The sequence below is a fragment of the Ambystoma mexicanum genome, chromosome 3q, assembly GCF_040938575.1.
Source record: "Ambystoma mexicanum isolate Mex_15411 chromosome 3q, UKY_AmexF1_1, whole genome shotgun sequence".
Lineage (NCBI taxonomy): Eukaryota > Metazoa > Chordata > Amphibia > Caudata > Ambystomatidae > Ambystoma > Ambystoma mexicanum.
Window position 1 is genome coordinate 1,099,219,323 of NC_090926.1, and position 23,729 is coordinate 1,099,243,051.

At 44.3% G+C, this 23,729-nt stretch overlaps 1 protein-coding gene across 8 annotated transcripts in view; it reads right to left on the reverse strand.

The window, feature by feature from the left end:
• The window catches only part of CYP4F22 (cytochrome P450 family 4 subfamily F member 22), a 517,355-nt gene that overhangs the window by 303,122 nt on the left and 190,504 nt on the right, over nucleotides 1-23,729 (reverse strand). For all 8 annotated transcript variants that reach the window (XM_069603853.1, XM_069603852.1, XM_069603851.1 and 5 more), the window contains exon 2: nucleotides 9,268-9,490. In XM_069603853.1, the coding sequence (XP_069459954.1) occupies nucleotides 9,268-9,490 (223 nt within the window). The remainder of the gene's footprint in view (nucleotides 1-9,267; nucleotides 9,491-23,729) is intronic.

Genomic DNA, 23,729 nt, shown 5'->3' on the forward strand with positions numbered 1-23,729 from the left:
TTTGTTGTATTTCCTCTTTTAACGTATGGGCCCAGCGATCAGTTTGTGTTATGGTATAAAATCACACCAAGCCATTTACAGGTTTAATTCAGCATTTCTCTTGTTACTTTCATTAAGTGGCATGTGTTCCTTGGCTCACCGGTAACCAGTCCATCTTCCCTGTGCTTGCTGGGCGTTTTGAATGCTTTTCGCACCTCTTTGTTTCTTCTCTGTGCAGCTTGTTGGCTCAGCGTGTGTCCCATCAGCCACTGTAGATTTGCTGCATTTTGTTCCACTCTGCGCGGCTCCCGCTGCCTCTACGACACAGGCAGCAAGCCAGTCTCCTCTCACGTTGTTGAGGTTTGCTTCCCACGACGTCCTCTCCAGTAGTGCGTTGTCCTGTCTCTGAATGACCTGCAGCATTACCCAGCTTCTGTACTTCTCCCTCATGCCGTGTGGGATGTTTTAACCCACTAGTCTATGCCCTGCAACATCACTGTGTGCTGCTTGCATCAGAACCAACAGAGTGGCCGCCAAAAAGATATTTGCGCTAAAAATCTCTGAAAGTGCACAGGAAAACCTGAAAAATAGGCCGCCAATCCATTTTGCCTATGTCAGTGGTAACACAGGAGACCACTGCCAAAACCTATCATTTGGCTGCCCACAGAGGAAAATGAAACTACTTGAAAAAGCAGTGCTGCATTGCAAAGGAAAACCCAGAACTGCTTTAAAAATCTGTTTTTCCTTGGCTGTGGAAAGTGCAAAAATCATGGTTCCCAAACATCACAGAAGATCCAACATCTTTGTTGGGTGTTAAACATCACTTTATTTAAAGAATTCACTTAAGCACAATGTCAGCAGAAACATATTTTATCAGAAGAAAATCCACATTCAAAGATGCTTGCTTGGAAAAGTATGTTAAAAATGGGCGCAGTACCGCCGCTCGCCTGTGTCAGAAGCCGGCATTTAAATATACTATCATTTAAACTTGTGCCTTAAAATCAAAGTATGGAAAAGAAGAGACTTCCCATCAAAAGCAATATAGGGTGACAATTCAATCTCTATGTTTTAAAAAGGCTGGAATTAAGAGATTTGTGGCTATATTTGTAAAAATGTAATTTGCATTTTAGAGAAAGACTATTTTAAACATTGTTTTAAAAGTAAGTTAAAGCCAGCCACACTGAGCTTCAAAGACATTCCACAGTTTCTCCCAAACAAAGGAATCTTCCCCCCTGCCTTCTGCTGAAGAACTGGCAGGGAGGTGTGAAAGGAAATGGGAGGGGACTTTGGCCTGTTGCTCTGACAAGAAACAAAAGACTCCCTTGAATGAAAGGAAATGCAAATTTGGGTGTGACAGAAAACAACTGCTGGCAGGAAGAAGCCTGGGACTGCTCTGGCCCAGCCAAAACCTTGGGGGCGGAGACAGACAGTTTTGTTTATTCGGAGAGCACAGAAAATATCTTTTTGATAAAAGACTCATAGAAAACTGAACAAAATTGGTAAAAATCTGCAAATATAGTGTTGTTAAAATGAAGATGTTGCTCACGTTTTAATACCACTCTGGAATCTGTGCGATATTCACAGACTGAACCACGAAAATGTTGACTTTGTAGCAGTTGTGATAATGCTAAAAATATGAAACTTCACAGGAGTATGCCCAGATGTTATGTGCATGTATCTGGAAAAATATGTACAGATCTGACACTGGGTAACCAACCAAAAGCGTGAAAAACTGTTATTTGTGAACCGAAACTCTTAGGAAGATGACACTTGGACAGATACGTGCCTTATTTAATCTGTAATGTAAATATGTATTATTAGCAAGTTGGTGATATTGGAAATATGTTTTATATGAAAAACAGATTTTCTGTGTAGGAACAAAGGGGAGGTTTTTCCCTGGATTGTAAATTGCAGCATCACTATGACACATTATGACACACTGTTTCCTTTTCAAATCAGGAGAGAGGGAAGACTTTAACCAATAGGCTTCTTAGAGGGTTGGGCTTACTATAATCAGCCTACCCACCCCTTTGTGAAATACATAAATAGGTACTGTTGAGGACCTACACACACACACATTCACCCATCAACTGATTTACTGGCGAGGCGCTCTGCAGGAAGAACCCAGACCAAGACTCCAGAATCCAGATCAAGACTCCAGAACTCTGAAAGCAGAAGGTCCAATCCAAAGATGAACCCTTCTCAGCTGGCATTTAAAAGCTTGCAACCTGATTTTAACCCCAAACTTCCAAGGGGCACAACCAATTCAACAGCCGGGCTGTGCTGTTTTTCTGCTTCTTGCCAAGAACTCTTGCTAGAACCCAGAGATCCAAACCAGAAGAGCAGAGCTGTAACCCAGAACATACCCATCAGATCCAGTCCAGGAGGCGGTGCAGAGACAGAGTGCCATGCTGAGAGCAGAACTAGGTGCCCTGAATCCTGTCCGGTGGCGAGCAGATTCCAGTCCAAAACCCTTGACCAGATCCCTAACGGGCCTATTCCAAAACCATAGTTGTGTGTATCTAGCATAGAATTGTCCCTAGCCAATCTCTCATCATTAAGCAATCCCATCCAACCATTCTATCATATCTAGAACTGCATTATAGAATCTCTTTTGTCTGTCCTGAATCCTTCTCTCATCCATATAATCCTGTGATAATTGTAGTGATAATCATCTTTGCGCTAATATATATTTGCTGAAGAAAGGCAAGTGTCGCAGCGGGCAAAGATCAGACAGAGGCGCCTCTGGACTGGTGGCTGTACCATTGGTATCTCGCATCTTCATAGCCTCTTAGTGTAAAGCCAATCCTTGTTTGTAAATTTTCAACAGCGCATCTTTCGTTTGAAATCTTGACTCTTTTTGAGAAAAATCGACCTTTACGAAAACCTCTGTAACTTCTGAACCGTACATGCTAGAAACGAAATTTAAGTGTCAAATTGAAGCTAACATCCTCAGCTTTCAGACGAATCCAAAACCCCTTGTATAGTTTTGCCATAATCGCGTTTCCCGCACACGGAAAAGTTTTCCGTGATTCTGTATTTGGCTCAATTTCACCACCTATAAAATAGCTATTTCTTGCATTCAACCTCTGAATTCAGTTTCCTATCTACCAGTTATTCAACCATCATTGCTAGTGTTTACCTGAACCTATCCAAAGCGGCTCCCACTAGTTCTGAATCCTATTTAGCGAGTTAAGTCAGTTTCAGTATTTTTACCATTCATTACCAAACCACATTCAAAAGCAATTGACCTGTTTTAAAATCATCCCTGTTTCTCTCTATGCTTGCTGGGGGAACTGGGATTGAAACTGCATTTGTTGAGTGTATATTCCTGAAACCTGTTTTCTCTCCTTCCATCTCCATATTGCATATTAGGGGGGATTGAGTAGTATCAGGGGGAAAGAGTGATTCCATTGCATTTGATTGAATGCATAACAGTATTATTTCTGTGCAGCATTTATTCCTATCATTGCATTTCATTGAACCCACACAAAGTTTTATTCTATGCTACATTATGCTTTTCATCCATACTCCTATTGATTAAAGAGATTGTTGATTATTGTAATATCACCCAACGCTGATCAATGTATAAATATTAATAGTATTTGTATATATATATTAATAGTATTTGTATATATATTAATAGTGTGATATCCAGATATGTTCATAATTCATAAAAGTGTGATATATACATTGTTCAAATCCATCAAATAAATCTTTTAACTTTGCAAAACAACCTTCTTCTTGGTTTAGTGAGACCGGGGGGATTCAAAGAGAGGGGCGTGATATAAGTGTACATCGTTCAGAAATAAAATAACTTTAGACATAAAAATATATAATTAAGGGTTCCAGCTGGGCATTACACGCTAGGCATTGACTTAGGTGGAGTGCTGGGTTGAAACCACTTACAGATGCTTGTCAGCTGCCGTGAATTTAAAGTTCCTGACAGAATGGAGCAACTTCCAAAGACTAGACCGCTGAGTTTGCTTATCGGTTCCCGTCATCTTCATGACTTGCTATGTTCCTCTTTCTCCTCTCAGTTGCGGTCACAGTATCTTCAGTATAATGTTGAGGAAGTTGGCAATGGATCTCAATGGGAGTAGTTTCTACTACTCCCTGCCACTTCCTTGTCTCAGTTATTAACATATCACTCCCTGTCTGGTGTTGGGGACTGTATGAAGTAGACCTGGAAAGTGTTTGAGGGAGAGGGTTACAATATGCCATTAAAGCATGAGGAAGAGAAGGAACATCCCTTAAAGGGAAGGGGGTCTATGTGACTTCCTCTAACAACGCCATGTCATCCTCCTGAGGGTCACCTCCTCCCATGTGGACCACCCTCATATAACCGCCCCCAGGGTCAGGATCAGGTAGCGGCTGCCATCCCTGGCCACATGGAAAAAGGCTATCACATGGAAAGGAGTGATGACTGTCAGATTCATCACACTGGACACATGATGTGGCAGGTTTCCTTAGGATTTGAGAGAGTATTAGGCAGGTTGCCTAGGGGAGTGGAGTAGGTGTTATTGGGGGAGGGCTAGGAGGAGAGGGAAAACAAAGGATATGAGAGGAAAAGTCAAATACCTGGTACACCGACTGTGAGGACAAGTGGGATGTTGTCTATCCCGCTAGCGGTGTGAGAAGTGAGGTATAGGGGAGTCCGCTAGGGAGAATTTTACTACAGGTCTGTAATAGTACCCCTCATTGAACACCCCCTGATCCCTCCCTGTGCAGCTGATGCATGTTCTATATGGTATACACTCAGGAAGCACTCCGTCTTAAAGGCTCAACAATGCAAACAAGACGAAGTGAAAACAGGCTCATTGCACATTTATACTCAAGATTTCAAAGCATAGTTTTCAGAACTTTCTTGGGTTGTTAATATTCTGAATGGGGGACATTCCATCCTGTGCAGTAATGATGAAATCTTCAATTTGTAAACTTTCCTCAGAGAAGATACACTTAGAACAGGTGGCCTGAAGACTTGCTTCAGTCCAAATCAGTTACTAGTGCTCCTGGCAAGTACGCCCTTACTGCAAGCATATCTCAACATCAGGCGAGATAACATATGTCCTTTACATTTAGTATCTCAAAGCTAACAAATAAGGCACATCTTGGATGAAAAGGGCCTTGAGAAAGTCAGAACTGTGTCTCCAAAAATCCCTGAAAGTAAAAGAAGTTAAACATCAATCTGCTTCTACCATAGTTAGTGAACGTTGCAACCTAAAAGGGGGTGGGTGGGTTTAGTTGAGAAGAACGGTCATCTGCGTTGAACATTTTTAGAACCAGCTTATCTGCTACATTTAATGGGAATGCTAAAACAGCATTTAATAATAGACATTGCAAGTTTTTATATATCACTTCATTCCAGATTCCAGCTGCTTCTACGCACTTTAACACTAGCTATTATTTATTTAGCAATATAACCCGAGCGGCTGGCATTACCAGTTATCTAATGCCCTGGGGCATAGGTTAGAAGCTCGAGGAAGCAAGGATTTTAATGTTAGCCCCGTAGTATTAACTGCCCGGTAATACTGCCCCACTGCAAGCATTATATTGCAATAAGTACCCCGGTACGTTGTACCGGGGTACTAATAGGGTTTCTTTTTCAAATTGAGAAACGGCGTGTTTGCCGTTTCTCAGCTTCAGAAAAAACTGCAAAACAAGATGGCCGTCATGGATCGGGGAGAAGGGTACTGCATGTAATTCCAACACCCTTCCCATGGCGGCCATTTCTAGGAAGGAGATGCGCTGGGAACACTGAGTGTCACTGGCACCGGCGGGGGACGGAGGAGCAAAAGTGGGGAGGGTTGCGGGCCGGTTGGGGATCTGGAAATTAGGGTTGGTGGAAGGAGGGGATGAGGTGTGGCGGGCAATTACCTGATTTACTGTGTGGTTAAGATCCTGTTTTGAGCGTGCTGATTGGCTGGGAGTTCGCCACCCCCACTCGCTGTGTACTAATACACAATTTTACTGTACCACATTCTTTCTTTTCACAGCCACTTAAATGCTCCCAACGTGTATGCTGTTGCAGCTTTAACAATTGAGGGCAATCATCATCTGAAACAGATCGTGGGGATTTCCAAACCCAATCGTATCTGCCAGAGTTAACTTCAGCCCACAAGATAAAAGGCTTGAAAAAAAATAAAAAATAAAAAAAAACACATGAATGTACACTGTTCAATAACAAAACAATGATCCATTTTGTATTGCTTTAAAGCACCCAGTTGCTTCATTGGAATGATGTTTCCATAGCACACCTCCTGCAAAATACAGGGAAGGCAAAGGCCTTACATGATACCACCGCCAGTCATCACCCCATGAAACTAAGTTCCCTGGACCTGTGATGCTTTGTTTCCTGGAACTAAGGTTGCAATTACCTTAAGACGAGATACAGAATAGCGCACATTTCTATTTCAATATGTACAATCCCATCTGGGCCCAAGCATAACATTAATGAGATGCTTCATGGTCTTTATCCAATAGCTCCACGTCTACCAAAGAGTGTAGAGAAGGGCCCATTCTATTGGCCTTCTGACACCATACTAGCTTTTGATGCACATTTCCAGAAATACTGTGAATCCCGTTTCATTATGGCAGTGACTAACTCAATGCAAACATGTTCATTCGGCAGCGATTACAAATCCCTCAAATTTACTCACTGAGAGTTTATAGAGAGGATCCATTTATGAGTACAGATGGAAACCCAGAAGGAAAGAGAGGTGGCCACGGAGGAACCTCCCAAGGACGCTGCATAACCATTGTTGCTGCACGGCAATGCTATGCGCAGACATAAAGACTACAATGTAGCCTCACCAAGGTTCATTCTGCTCCAGATTGGCAATTACTGCTGAGTGTTGCAAGAGTTGGCAGCTTGTGAAAATGTGACATGCTACACGTGGTGCTGCAAACCCGAAATAAACACCTCATCTTTTAAAGTAGGACTACATTCCTCTGGCAATTTAATTCCTCCTCTTTCCCCGCACCCTCCCGCACCCAACTCTTTTTTGCTCATTTTTCAGACTCTCGGATGCAGTGAGCCAGTGCGAGGTATGTGCTGCCATAAAAGCGGGATGCCTGTCTTTTCTCTATTGCATATACATTCACTCTCTTTCAAATATTAATTATAATTGGCCTTAACCCCCCCCTCAATTTTTCTTTCTTACCGTTACAGTACAGATCACAAGTCATGGGTACCAATTAAACCTTCAGAATCGGTTGCAAATAAAATATAGGAGTGCACTCGCTTCAGATCGGGTAACATGGTCTTCTTTAGGGTTAGTAAAGACACTTAGTACCTGGCGAGGGGGGTGTGGCGGCCTCCCAACCAAGGAGGAGGCTTGGAATGGGGTCCTTACTACACAGGGAAATACTCTGCTCCAAGCCTCCTCAGACGGGAGGCCGCCATCTTTGCTCGTCAGGAATCAGGTAAATGTGCCCCCGTTCCCTGCACCTCCTTCCCCCAACTTTTCCACACATTTAAGGCCCCACCTCCCCCTCCCCACTTACCTTCTGCTGGGTTGTCACTCTCTGGGAGTATCTCGTCCCACGATTAACCGCCATGGTAAGTGAGAAGGGACTACATGTAGTCCCTTCCCCCTTTCCATGGCAGACATTTTGTTTGTTTATATTTTTTAACTAGCCGCCATGGAAAGGGAGAAGGGAGAAAGGACTACATTTATATTTTAATGGGCATCATGGAAAGGGAGAAGGGACTATTTGTAGTCCCTTCTTCCCGATCCCTGGTGGCCATTTTATTTGCTTTTTGTTTTTCTTGAGTCAAGAAACAGTTTAAATGCCGTTTCTCAGTTCGAGAATAAAATTATATTAGTACCCCGGTACGATGTGACGGCGTACTAACAGCAATAGAACCCTCGGAGGGGGCATTAGAGCTATGGTAATGCCTTGGGACAACATTAAAGCACTTATTTGGCTCCGGCTTGTAACTATCGCCCCGGGGCATTACCAGACCGGCAATTCCCCCTTCCGAGGGTTCTATTGCTTCATTAAGTCAAGATCCACAAGTCCAAAGCAAACTGAACTTCTACAACTAACGTTAATTTGGCATTTCAAAATTCATGGTAAATCTAATTCCAATGGTCACCAATTGGGTCGGCTACACTTATATTTGATCTGTAAAAAGAGGAGCACATTTTTGAATGGCTTTCCATCGACCAAAGGATCCACCACAAATCATTGTGCCTTACAAATGTTTTAGAAAGAACCACCTAGGCATCATCCCAGATTGCCAACAAACCCATACTCTCTGGGTCCTCAACGGCCCGGAGAGGTCAACCTTTGCAATAAACGAAACATCAAACTTGCCATCAACATCTCTCAGAACTACGCCTATTTTGCACAGTATTATGAGCTAGCCTTTCACTATCCGCCCTCTGCACACCATCGAGTAACATTGTTTTGCATCCATCATATGGACAAATAAAATATATAACAAATATAGTTGCCCCCCCCCCGCCCCTTGTTGCACTGTTGACATTGTTTCAGGCAACATTGATCTGCACACGACTTGGCAGAGGCGCCCTTCTCATGTACACTCTTCAGGAGTGAGCGAACCAAGACAGCAGTAATTAAGATTCTTATACATGTTACCAGAATGCCTTAATGGTGCCAGAGATGATTTTTCTGCTAACTAACTATTATTTTCTGTTTTTAAACATTAGCCCCGTCCATCAATTGGCCACAACTATGAAACGAACTGAACACGTGACCTCAATCCATACAGGAACTGCATTCCAGGACATTTCCATTACATTTCCACACGTATTTGCTTGTGTTATCTTTTTCGTGTGTTAAGGTGTGGGTGCACATGAAAGGCGAGGGAGTAGCAGGTTTACTAGCTTTACTGATCATGCAGCCAGAAGTCTCTGGCATATCTAGCACAGTTGCCCATTCTACGGTCACACTGGTGGATTCCCCTTAGAGATGTGTATACAATTTATAATTATAACATCCACTGTACCAGTACAACTCCACTGTGTGAGAGGTAACTATTCTCTCTACAGTACATTGGTCTTTGGGGTCAGAGGCAAACTGAGTCAGAGTATTGATAGGGGTAGTGAATTATGGTGAGAAACACCAGCCAAGCTGAAGTGCACTATACATTGAGAAGCTGATCACAAGCGTCTCCCCAGATATGAACCAATGGTCGACTCTCACGCCACCCCCACTGGTTATTGTGCTACTAGATTCTACATGTGTTGAAGGCACCTCAGTCATACTGCTGACAATATGGATGACACAGTGCTGGGAGGAAGCTGACGCTCTACTTACTAAGCCCAGGTGTCCCAGCAGCCAGTTCCGACGAGGAGGCTCAGGAAAACACTTAAGGCGCCGGACAGATTCATTATACCGCTGGAAAAAGGAGTACACATGCAGTAGAGCTCTGAAGAGGAGGAGGAGCAGTAGGAGGAGTAGGGTGGTGGCGGCATACACCCGGAACGGGGTCCTGTCCAGACCCAATGAGTCCAGAGCCTGGTCAATGATTGGCAGCATCCTGAGACAAGAAACAGAATAACCAGTTAGTGACAGCAGGACCAGATTTACCAAACCATTAGACAACTGAGATGAAGCACTAGGGCATTTCTTAAACCACCAAATCCCATTACTCCCGACATGCCTGCACAATGTAGGTTTGTCAGAAAACCTGAAATGGATGGCACAGCGTATACCAACACACATATGGACATGTGCAGAATCGCAGTGTTTGAGCTTTTCAGTGCCAGTACAGAAGCTTACCAGCCATGAATTCATTAGTCTGGACCAAAAGCAAACAGTCCAGTCCAAAGTGTATTGAATTGTACTGTACAAAGAACCCTAGACATGTTTCAATATTATTCTGCCACATTGGTGAGGTGGAACATGGGTCAAAGAGACTGAGTGTTTAGGATCCACCTCTCAGTATATCGGTTTCACTTAAGTATTTCCCTCTAACAATTATTTTAAGTCAATAGATCTTAAACACGGACATCTGCACATTTCTCTCGTTAGCAAAAATAACGTTGTAAGCGGAAAGGAAGTACATACAGGGTAGGAGGTACTGAGCACAGAGTCCCACGCTTTGCATTGACAAAGAACGAAGGAATTCTCTGTCCTGAGATAAAGGCACCTGGCTGAGAATTTTAATCCAGTTGGCCTTACGAAATATCAAGTTACTTAACGGAGAATAAAGATCTCAGCTTGGGACGAATGTGACCAGATGTAAGACACTTTACACATCTCGTGGAGTACTAAGAGCTCTACCAGTTAATGCCAAACCAAATGATGGCGGCGATGACCTATAGGTGAAGTTGGATACATCCTAAACATCTATATCGCCCCACAGATTGGATAGTGGAGGTGGTGTGGCTCACTCTACCATACGAAACAGGATAGAGAGAGAGGTTCCCGTTTCTTCTGTCCTGAAGAAGGTTGCACGACTAAGGGACTTGATTGAAATAGTTAACTGACAACTGAAACACGTGTAGACATAATTCTGTGATAATAGTGATACACAGATTGGGATACCTAGGAATGTACCAAGGGAACCAGATATAATAAAATATTGTAAAAGGGTGACCAATAGAAGTGGTCAGATATATATGAAGCATGAGGTGGGAGTATGATGAAGAATGAGAGTGAATGAATGGTGGGAGATTGTAGAAGTGAGCTGGAGTTTTGTATTCAACTGAGTTTGTGGTATTCATTTTGTTAATTGATGTTTGTAAAACAATTCTTTTAAAATAATGTATTGTAATAAAAGTGGAATTTGTTTTCTATATTTGAAGAAACTGTTTATCGGTATTTATGAAGAGATAAACTATTTGTGAGATGTCATTTCCCTCTGCCACTGGACCATAGTTTTGTTTTTTTGAAATATGGTATAGCCTGAAGAACCAGTTTTGGAATCAGGCACCCCTTTTGTTGATTGACACCAAAAGCTAAAAGTCCAGTCCAAAGTGTATTGATTTGTACTGCACAAAGAACCCTAGACATGTTTCAATATTATTCTGCCACATTGGTGAGGCGCAACATTAGTCAACGACACTGAATGTTTAGGATCCACCTCTCAGTATATCAGTTTCACTTAAAAGAATTGTTAGAGGGAAATACTTAAGTCAATAGATCTTAACTAATGACAACTGCACATTTCTCTGGTTAGCAGATTGTTTAAGCCACACAGTGGCATTGGCCACCATCTTTCTTCATAGGACTCCTCTACTTTAGCCAGGACCTGCACATTTGAGCGGATGAAAGAGGGGGAAGAAGCTAAATATCCTGGAGTACCCTGGAGGGCAAAGTATGGATCGGTGAAGGGGAAGACTTAGCTGTAATACCTCTACTGTGGGGGATGCCTCTATCACTCTTTAGAGCCAAGTAAATAGACTCCAAAAATTAACACTGCTGTCATTTTCTGCTGAGTGAAAGAAATGTACTGCTGCATATCACAATGGCAGGTAGGTGAAAATACGGATCTAGTGCAAGCAAATCACCAGCTGACACCAGTCAAGGTGCTACATAGAAACATACAAAGATAGTGTAAAACATAGTAAATTACAAAAACATACAAAATCAATCAATTAAAATGCTGAATATAAAAAATGCGGACAGCAGAATGTAAAGCGAAACAAGATAATTCACATTGATCAAACACATGCACTTAATACCAATGTACAATCCTGCAGTGAAGAACAGTTCCCAGCTGCCACAGGAAGGGAATTACTTGTACAACCATAGAATCGAAAAGGATTTACCACCCAACTGGGATTTTTGAAATGTGCAGTCCACAAACAAGTCTAAAGGGCTTTAATGGAGAGTTGCTAAAGGGACATATTGTTCGACTAAATGCAAATGACCCTATTTCGAACCGCTTGAACATAGCGGAGCAGCAGCACCTGAGAGCTTGCACCACCAACTTTCAGGATTTTTCCGGCCTTCCATGATTCTTCTTGCTTTCCTGTAGCTGCACAGCTAACTCCACCTACCTTGGAAACAACAACTTCCACGACCACCCCTTGGCGTCCTTCATAACAGGTGCCGTAAGTGTAGGAACTACGAGCAAAAGGATGCACCCGGTTTATGCTCGTCAAGGTCAGACAGTACGAAGGGCCACAATTCACAACATGCATTTCACCGACACCGTAGTCTGTACACAACTACTCGCCAAAGAAGTCAACAAGCATATACCCCCTCCAGATCCATCCCCACCTTCGCTAAGGTTTGAATGTCCAAGTGCCCTGTGATGCCCTTGCAAACTACCTAGCGAATGTCATCAACATCCACCTTACCATGATCCAACACCCACGGAACATGCACACAAGCCCCTCTTGCCGACCAATGCTTTCTCAACTGTTGCTCATGACACCATCACCAAGCTTATCTCGTTCAGCAACCTTGAAACTCTCTTCATAACCTAAACATTCACCCCCCCACCCCCAATATTTTTGATGTCCAGCTACCCTCCAGCTACAGAATCCAACATTCCAACCAGCCAGGAAGGCTCAGAGGTGGAGTGGCAATCATACACAGCAGCGATTGGCCATGTTCAATCATCCACTCTCCCAGAGCAAGCTCATTTGAACTACTCACTTGCTGGTTCCCTTCTCTGTACACGGAATCCATCACTTTTCCCCTCATAGGAGTGAATCTTTCAATGATGACCTCTTCAAATAACTCACCTCTGTCAAATAAGCACCACAATGTATTTCTCAGAGATTTTAATGTCACCAAGTCTCACGCCAACAACCACTCTCAAATTGCACTTTTCATTGTGACTGGAAACAAGCCAATTGTGCTCTTCCTACGCCCAACAAAGGGAACACCTTATACGCAGTGTTTACATCATTCCCTTCGTCACCTGCGCAGACCCCATTGAACTCGTCTGGTCTGGCCAAGCTGCCATCCCACATCAACCACTGGACAAAACCGGTCCACAAAGTCAGGCTAAATGCCATCTCACTCAGCACCACTTATTCAAAACCTTCCTGAGCAATTAGCTAGAAGTGAACTGCACAGACTTCCCTGCCACAGGGAATGTCCTCCTACAATTATTCAACAACTCTGCTGCAAAAATGTTTGACACATAAAGCCAGCTGCCCTAAGACCAAATGATCAACCCCTTGGGACACCCACAATCTCACCGCCAACAATTAGAGCCTTAGAGAAAAGTTGGCACAAAAACCGTATCCTAGGAAATCTCACTAATCAACTCTATCTGCGCTATGCATAGGAGTCTGATCACCAAGGCCCCAGCTGCTTGCTACTCCACCACCATTACAGCAGCTTCTGACGTAAGCTCTTCGACGTAGCAAAGCATTGTACCAAGTCCTCACCTGACCCCGAAGTGCCAGTAACTCAGGAAAAAAGTGACTGAATCAAAACAATTTTCATTGAAATAGACAAAATCTGACAGATCATCAAATCAACCTCCCCCAGCATTAACCCCCAGTGCAACCAGAATGCACACTACACCTCTGTACTGAATTGTCTCTTCTCCATCCCTTGAACCTCCTAAAAATGCACCCCTTCCTCAAATTTACCTCCTTCACTTACAATATCATTCTGGCCTCGATCAATAAGAAAGGGACGGCCCCGGCGCTCAGGGCACTCCATAGCATCATTAATGCATCTGCACTGAAGTGTCATTCCCAGACACCCTTGAGATTGGTCTCATACACCTCTTTTGAAAAAACAAAGCTTAGACCCAGAGGACCTGGCAAACTACTGGCCACTATGAACCTCCAGTTTATTGCCATAATCAGGAAAAAGTAGTCACTACACAACTACTCGCCAGAATCACTACACTTCCTACACAGCTATCAATCCGGGCACCGCCCAATTGCAGCATCCAGAAAGCCATGATCGAGGTGGTGGCTGATGCCCTCAAAATCACGGATAAGAGTGACTTATGCCTCCTCATCCTTCTTGACCTCTCTGCTGCATTTGACACCATTGACCACAGCATCCTTATCTCCCTCCGTGCAGAGAGGAAGATATTTAATGGCACTGTCCTGAAATGGTTTACATCAGTAGCTCTCAGGCAGACACCAGGCCATCTAGATGAGCATTTGCATTCTAATCAACTCCCAGTCTCCTGCAGAGTCCCCCAAGGCTCTCTCCAATCCTCTTTGGGTGTTCCATGGAGTATCTAGTTACTGTCCTCATAGATACCTATATAAACATCCACCAATACATGGCTGATACTTCGTTATACACGAGAGTAAAAAGCCCACATCAACCAGTCCTGGATGTTGACTGCGTACCTTAAACCCCTCCAAGACTGAATTTGTTCTGATTCCTGCCCTTATAAGCAGCAACTTGCCCAACTATGGCTGAATGATGCACCTCAGAGCATTTGATCCGCAGCTCTTCGATTCAGAAAAATCCTTTAGGCTTCAACATCGATAGCAACCTTTCCCTTCAGAAACACGTAACCAAGAATACCCTAACGTCCTAGCTCCAAAACTCCACCTTCACCATAATCAAACACATCATCCTGCTACGTAACTTACTGACCATAGTGCAGGCCCTTGTGGTTTTGCACATCGATGGGGGAAATGTCCTCCTGACAGAACTCACAGCTACTCCCCTGGACCACCTGAAAGCAGTCCACCATGCCACAGCATACCTGATTACTGGTGCGCTAACATTTGTCCAAATCACCCCTTTACTACATGAACTAAACTTGTTTCCATGCCAGGTGAGGATAATGCTCAAGACTATATTTATCATTTATAAAGCAGCCATGAGTAACACACCAGCCTACCTTCCGGGCAAGTTCCACATATATGGTAGCACACGCTCCTCAGCCACCAAATTGACCGACCCCCTGAATAACCACTCCCCTACAAAGAGAGGGCATACAATCCTTCTCTGGTCATGCATCCATTCTCTGGAACTCAATCCCTTATAGGTTTGGAATGCTGCCACAATTCTACAATTCCGCAATGCTCTCAAAACGTGCCCTTTTCAATAATTTCTGACCAAGGACTAATCCTGAAGGATGCACAGACTGAGGCACAGACCCACAGTACTGAACTTCTGATAAAAGACACCAGCCCACAGCTTTTGCTTTTGAGATGTAGTGTTGCAGATAAACTGGACTCAAAGCAAGCAGGGGTTAGGTATTAAGTAACTGCAGCCAAGCATGGCACTGCTGGGCTTCTCCACGCTACAGGTTTACAGTATAAACATAACATTGTCTCTACTGCCCTCAGCTAACTTATGGGGAACGTAGCCCTGTGGTGAAAATCAAAGGCAAATGAAGAATGCATGCGAATACAGTGAAGGGTGGTGAGAAGTGTCCCTGTTTCTTCGAGCGTGATACATCAGACTCCCCCGCTATGATGAACTGCACCCAACATGAAGACATGGAGACTGCCTCAATCTAGGTTATGTTATGTGCTCTTGTACTGCGCACTGCTGCCACTTGCATGGTCTCTTGTCTATGCACAATTTGCTTCATTAAAAGATGGCACTGGGAGAATGAGAACTAGAACTGTTGTAAAAGGAACAATGTCACATCCAAAAGGGTTAAGGTCCAAGCATTTCAAATATAATTACCAACAAAGGACTTCAGCTTGAGCCCTGGAACATTTATCTTAAAGCTTTGAAACTTAAATGAACATCCCCCAGATGTACACCATGTTGAATATTCACGATGTCATGTACTGAAAGAAACACACTTGTGATTCTTCATGTGAAATAATGTTAAAAGGCAAATGACAAAATGTTGAATGGAAAGAGTCATTAGTTCTATTTGTTTGAATAACATTGCTTTCTGTTTACCTTGAAATAGTTCTGAATATATGTGAACTTGGATTTAACTTGGAGCAGTTTTCTCCCCTCAGCAGGAATTCTCAAATGTATGAGTTGTGCGTCATAAGACCCCAAATCAAGAGTGTTTTTCCATTGTAAGGATCACCTGTCTGCACCAGTTATCAAGGCTAATGCAAGTGACACGTTGCCAGGTATTAACCAGAGCTCATTTTAAAATGGCACACGAAAGACATGTGTGGCCAGTAATAGCATGTCAAGTAAAAATGGTGTCAATGTTCAACATATTTCCACGTATCTTACACATTATAGTCGGAAATGTTAGGAATCTGAGTTTTGTAGAAAATATTTGAAGTCAATATCAAATTCGCATGATTTACAATGAAACAAACATGACACAGAGTTGTGTAATATGCCTCTGTGTGCATAGCAACACAGTCTGATGTTTTTTGTTTTATTGCATTATCACATTCTTGCCAAATGTAATAGCGGAAACAATGAAATAGCTTTCTACAATATGAATAGCAGGATAGCCCCACCCACCCTCAGGTTGCAGGATTGCAGGAATGTCCGGGGACAAAATCAACCAATGAAAATAATAAATATTGCAGTGGGTGTGACAAGGATGTGTAATGGCCCCTTTATTATTCTCGCTTTAAAGTAATGGGTTATATAATGGTCTGGTGCAGTTCTCTACTGACGTGGCAAAACTGTGAGGGAGAGCATCTTAGCGTACGTTGATTACACGGTTGTGATGGTTCACACCCCGCACACATTACAGGCCCTGATCACCTTGTACACAGAGTTTATGACCTCATTAGACCTAAATCTTAACGCCGGTAAATCATCAGGAATGGCCTGCCACCCAAAGAGAATGAGCCCTAGGATGCAGCAATGTTTAGTAACAAGGAGATAATCCTGAGAGCTTAGAAATGTGCCTATCTAGGGATACGCTTCATTTGTGACGTCATCTTTGATGTCCTGAGTGTTAGCCTTAGCAGTGCATGGTAGTGGCGCGAGTTACAGTTGCTTAGCTTACCATAACTTCTGAATTTGAGGTTTTTCGGTTTTACTTGTAACCATAACATCCCTTTAACAAAGCGTTTTCAGTGATTTTCATGGCTTTTTACCAGTGCACACTAATTTCCTACAACTTAGTAATATCATACTTACCCCAAAAAAGCAATATTTGTGTACAATTTACAAAGTTTCACCTTAAAACTCAGCCATTTCCCACCTTCTAGAATAATTTTTAACATTTCTGTAGGATTGTTTAGCGTGTTTTGGGAACACAGAGCACAGCACCACTGCACAGGATCAATGTATAGCATGTTTTTTTTATACAGCACCACTGCACGGGTTTGGTGCATTGCTATGATGCAATTGTTTCAAGCTATGTGTTGCCAGTGCAACCTATGGACATGTAAATGAAAACAGGCTATGCAGTCAAAAACGATTTCTACATATAAAATGCAAATAATTTTTTTCACAGTTAAAAGCATATACTTTTTTACCTGAAACTCCGCTGTTGCAGGAGACACATTTGAGGATTAATGAACTAATCTCATTAACAAAAAAATAACATGCTAACTCATTAATAAAATAATGTGTTCTCCAGTGCAAAATGGATGTAAAAGACAGGCTCTGAAAGTCATTTTAAACGCGCATCCAAGCAAAGACTCGAATAGCAGGAAATCAGTTTTGTTACAGTTGCTTACTGTAAAAGATTTCTATTGTGTGCAGGAGGAGGATAGAACATGAGGGATTTTTATTGGACAAGTATCATATTAGAGGCTGTAACCAAGTTTTCTTGTAGAATCTGGGGGGAGGAGAGAGGCAGAATACATTTTAGACAGCTCGGAGAAAGACCTGACCGGTAGCTGTGGAGTTCCTGATTGAAAAAGCAGATCCCAGCTGCACTGCTGCAGAGACTGGGGATCCCAGACAATAATCCCCGGTTTGAGCAACGGCAGATGCCTGTTCTCACTGGGGGTGCTTGAAGAGGGAATTGCCACATCCAGAAGGCGACCAGCCGAAGAATTTCACATGCTGAACAGATTAGGTAATTATACATTGCAAAGTACGGGGGCAGTGTGCCTGAAATGTGAAACCATTCAGTCAGTGTAAAAGAAAGAATTCCAGTGTTTTATCATCAGGTTTAATGTTGTGACTGTTCTCGTCGCCCTCTTCTCATTTTGTTACAGATAATGTTGACTGTGCTATGTCATTTATTTCTGTAAAAAGAGTGAGACTGTGTTTGAATGCAACTTTTATAGTACACAAAAATATCTGAAAGCAGACGGGTAGTGTGTTTTATTTTCTCTTTCCTTTGTGCATTTACCATTACAGTGCTGATGATGTGGGGAGATGTTTAGACAGTGCAATTGTCATTTTTAAGGTAGCTAAAAATAAGACTTGGCAGCAGCTGTGTGCACGATTCCATTCAGTATGAGCAATTATAAATAACTGTGTGTGTGAAATAGCCTGCTGAAAGTAAATGAGTCCGCAGAAATAGAGACCCGGGACATAGTTCACTGTTAGTGAGTGTACCACATGTTAGCTCGCTGTTGTAAATAATTCAGTGAGAATTGCCCATGGTGGCACACTAAAAATGAAAATGTGGTATTTCTGAAATGTAGGCCTGAGGTCTCTCTAGTGATCACACGAACAATCTAAACAAAAATAAGGGGTTCTGGATATTGGGGCCACACATAAAACAAAGGAATTATGCTCACCAAAAATACCACCAACCACGCATACCAACCGCACATACCAACAAATGTATACCATCTAAATATGTCTGTGCACTGAAATAATGCATATCCACTGTATTATTATTATACATAACCCAATCTGAATACAAGGAGTGATTGTTGCTAAATTATTTTTTCGGCAGTAAGAAAATACCGCCAGGCTCCAAATCTACACAAAATACCCAACATTTCTATACACTTTTTGCAACTTTTTTTGCATTTGTCGACATCCACGAAAGTCTGACGTCATCACAGACTTTCCGGACTGTATCATGTGACCACGCGGCATAATGATGGGTTCAAGAAACTGTGCAATTCGCAATCGGGTCTGCGCTTCGTGGACAGTTTGGGAACTGCATTTTCTGCTGATCTAGCAACTTTCAAGCTCCAAATTTACCCTTGCTCACCTCCTACACCTATTCTTATTCATTATCCATTAACAATCTAGCACAGATCACATTCTTGGAAGGATATTACCAAAACTGCTATTTATCTTATAAATGACATCAGCAATTGCCATCCCTCCTCCCCAAGAGCCACCGCTACTACCAACACCGGCTGGAGGACTTACACAACAAATAAAGTGCAGTACTTCCAAAGACAATGGAGAAGACCAAGAAGATGAGGTAGAGGAAGTGCCTACCTCTTGCACCCAGAGAGAATCATCGGTGTGGCATTTCTTACCACTGTTGGGAATGTACCAAAGCCTAAAGCTACCAAAGTGGAATGGACAGAGTGTTGCACTCAGTCACGGACTACCAGGACAATACACCTACGGGACCACGTCCATGCGCTGTCACACCAAATCCAACCACTGCAATGCTCTGAGAAAGGTTGTTCCTTTCTTAGCAAGTAGTAGGCTGTCTTCCTCCACCTCATGTTCCTCAACCAATACTATAACCACACAGCCTACTTCTGTGGGACACAAAATCCAACCAAATCCAACCACTGCAATGCTCTGAGAAAGGTTGTTCCTTTCTTAGCAAGTAGTAGGCTGTCTTCCTCCACCTCATTTTCCTCAACCAATACTACAACCACACAGCCTACTTCTGTGGGACACAAAATCCAACCAAATCCAACCACTGCAATGCTCTGAGAAAGGTTGTTCCTTTCTTAGCAAGTAGTAGGCTGTCTTCCTCCACCTCATGTTCCTCAACCAATACTATAACCACACAGCCTACTTCTGTGGGACACAAAATCCAACCAACTACCTTACAAGCGATAAAAGAGGTTGTTGATCCATATCGTTCAAAGACAACAGTACTCTGCATATACTGCAAATACACCACTCTGCGGGGGTACCAATTTCGAAGTGCTTTGGAAGCTGTAATCAAGGAGCATGAGAAACACTGCCCCCTACCTTATATGTAACACACACGCAACATCTTCCCCTGTCCACCTGCCCCTCCATATTACTGCTTGGTGCCTCTTACCTCATTTCCCTCCCCACCTTACTTTCTGACCTCTCCTGCAAAAAAAAAAAAAGGCTCCTTTAGTAACTACCATTCACAGTTAAAAAATAGAACTAAAAAAAATGATTTTAGACTGCATCCACTTTACATTTCTCATTAAAGTAGATCGACTCAATAAGATTTTCCAACATTTGTATTAGCATTTTGTGTTATGCTAATGGGAATAATGTAGCATTTATCACCCATTCCAGGGGCTGGAACAGGTTTAAATTATCATCTGAAGCAAACCCATGCAACTGGGGATGAAGGCCATTAGCACACCGGGTTGCCAAAGCAGTAACACGGGTGCTAAAAGAAAAAGTATTTTCCTTCCTACAGTGGGACGTGCATGGCATCTTGCTGTAGGAAGGAAAATCTTTTTCCAAGATGGCCACCATGGAAAGGGATGGCAGGGCTCTGTACGGAGCCCCTCTTCCCTTTCCATGGCAGCCTGCGGGAGGCAAAGAGAAGGAGCAAATGCAGTGGCCCCCGCCGAAATAAGTTAAGTAGGGGGATTGGGGGTGAAAAAAAGAAAACAAAAAGGGATGGAGGGTGAGGAGGAAGATGGTGGCGGGGAGAGCTGGCCATCAGGTGGCTTTGAAGGGGGCGTGGCCTAGGTCCATGGCGTGCTTGCCTTGAGCTCCTGCCCCGATGCTGAAACAGATCCTTCAAAAGAACACTCAACCTAACCCGACAACGCAAATAAATATATGCCCAGCTGCCCCAATCGATCCTGCACCGCCTGAAGGTGAATTCCGAATAAAACGGAACCGGCAGCACACAAACGCAACCTCCGTGCTCCGGCCCCCTGGAATCAAAGATGGCGGCCGCGACTCCGCCTGGAGCCCCGAGACGAGGAGAGGCCGAGAACTGAGGGAAGCGGCGTCTGCGGCCCCGGAGAGCGCAGAGTCGCTAGACACCTGCGCCACCGACAGCTCTCAGACATCTGCAACCGCCCCCCCTGCACCGAGACTATCGCGCAGCGCCTGCCGCCAGGGGTGCACCGCTGCTTAGCGGTGAAGGGGTGCAGGCGGGGACTTGAGGCCTAGGAGAGCCGGGAAAGCCGCACGGAGCGGCGCATTGAGCCTTCCGGGGACATCGGGGCCCTACCTGGAATCCGGCGGCTGGTGGATTTTGCCGCCGGGTAACATCCATCCTCGGCGGACAATTCGGTCCGCGGCTTTCCGATCCGGGCGACCTGGACCACCTCTGAACCCCAACAAACGCCTTGCAGACAGCGACCGCCATACGGCACGACATTTCACCACCTCCTGCCTATAGGGAAAAAGCACCACAGCACCATAAATCCTGCAGCGCTGGGAGGGGGAACTGGTCTCCGACCTCAGACACTGTCCTCTGGAAAGAACCGCATCAGCACACCACGAAAACGGGGTGAGTAATGCGAGGTCCCTGCTGCACGCAAGATGGCGGCGCCCGCAATGAATTAGCGCCCTGCACCCTTTCACATAAAACAGCTGAGGGCCCCCAGAACGGACCAACTCCCCGGGCCCACGCAGCCACCGGGAAACGGCCTGAATAGCCACTGGGCCACACGGACAAGGATAGGCAAAGACACCCTGCATGCCGGACAAGAGGCCGGAAAAGAGGCGCTGCGGAACGTAAGGTGCAATGAAAACTGAACGCCCAAGAGACGCCACAGGCCCGGAAGGGGGGAAGGCACACCGGCCACAGTGCCCCACACCCGATACGGCTGAGATCACACTGGCGAGGGGCCAACACCACGACTGCACAACCACCAAATAATACAAGCCACCAACAGCCCAGCACCACCGGCTCTGGAGAAGAAGACTGCTAGGGGGGGCCGCACCACCGTAGGCTCCAGCGAAGAAAGCCACTGACCCTATAGCCTGAGAACAAGTGAGTGAGTCCCGAGGCGGAGTGAAGAACCGGGTACCCAGAAGCAGGGGATGTCACCTAACTGAAAGCCGCAACAATGGACTCCTTTACAACAGTCAGGCCCAAGCAGCAACAAGAAACAGGGGCAACAGCAGCACAAGCGACTCAAGAGGGAGACCCAACAAACATGCAGTTACTACAGGCAATAACGGCACTATGGACATCACTTGAAACCAAAATGGATGAGGTTAAACGGACATACAATTGATCAGGCAAGATGCCCGCAACCTCACTGAAAGAGTGACCACAGTGGAAGCTACTCTACAGGACAATGTAGACAGCACGACGGAACTCAAATCCAGGGTCCAGGACCTTGAACTAAAGGTGGCAAGGCTGGAGGCAAGATCGGGCTCCATAAAATGCCTACTGAACAGGCCATGGCACTAGATACAGAAATCACACCTGAAGACATAACTGAAGCAATTAGGTCCCTAGCCACGTGTAAGGCACCGGGCACTGACGGGGTGCCCTCAGAGTTTTATAAAGCTTACGAACCCTCCCTAACACCCCTGCTACACAAAGTATACCAAGAGGTATATGAGAGGGGGATACTGCCGGAAAGCATGAGAGAAACACTTATGGTCCCAATCCTGAAGCCAAACAAACCGGCAGACCTGTGCGACTCCTACCGCCCACTGGCAATGCTAAACTATGATGTGAACATTTTAACCACCATATTGGCCAAGCGCCTGTCTAGAATAATAGGCGACATAATACATCCTGATCAGAATGGCTTTATACCGGGGCGCAACACGTCAATGAACCTGCGCAGACTGCAACACATTATAGCGCAAACTAGCGAAGATGAGAGTCCCAGTGCATTACTATCCCTCGATGCCATAAAAGCTTTCGACTCCATTTATTGGGAGTGGCTTGTGGCTGTGCTCAAGGAATTTGGCTTCGGACCCGGATTCATTAGATGGGTTAAGATACTATACGCCAGACCAAGAGCAAGAGTAAAGTCAGGGAAGCATGTGTCAGACACCTGGGACATACAAAGAGGAACTAGACAAGGTTGCCCACTATCCCCAATGATGTACGTATTGGGGCTGGAACCCATAGCTATTTATTTCCGGAAACAGTTCTTTGACGCCGGCATAAGACTAGGAGGGGTGGATCACATCATTTCGCTCTATGCAGATGACGTCCTTATATACGTCAGGGACCCACACCTCAACGTGCCAACTATACTAGAAGTCCTGGACAATTACTCCAGAGTCTCTTGGATCCAATTCAGCAAGGCAAAATCCTGCTTGTTGCCTCTAGCGGCCCTAAAAAATGAGGACGTGGAAACACTCCCGGAGGTTGGGATAAGATGGAAGACCACCACATTCCAATATCTAGGAATCCAAATAATGCACACCCCCGCACTGATGCATGAACATAACACAAAAGCAGCGCTCCCGGCTCTGCGCAGATCCATGAACTTTTGGTCGAGACTCCCCTTATCTATGATGGGAAGGGCATCCATAGTTAAAATGATTGTTTTACCGCGATTCCTATATGGGTTCCAGAATGTACACTTCTATATTAATAAACCCTTCTTCCAGCTGCTCGAGACGCTAATAAGAGAGTTCATATGGGGGAAAAACAGACACAAGATAGCGCTGTCGACACTGACCCTACCATACACACAAGGCGGCATCCAACTCCCAAATCTAGAAAAATACTATCTAGCAGCTCAGCTTAGCTTTGTAATTAAATGGTTATCCGATGAGCCCACAGATGAAACACCCCTGCTACAGACCATGAGCCTCCCGCTCACTTTGAAAGAACTGGTCTGGGTACCTACGAAACTGCTGGGAGCGGCACCCCTAATAGTCACCTTGGGGAGGGAAATCTGGCGTAGAACATGGACACT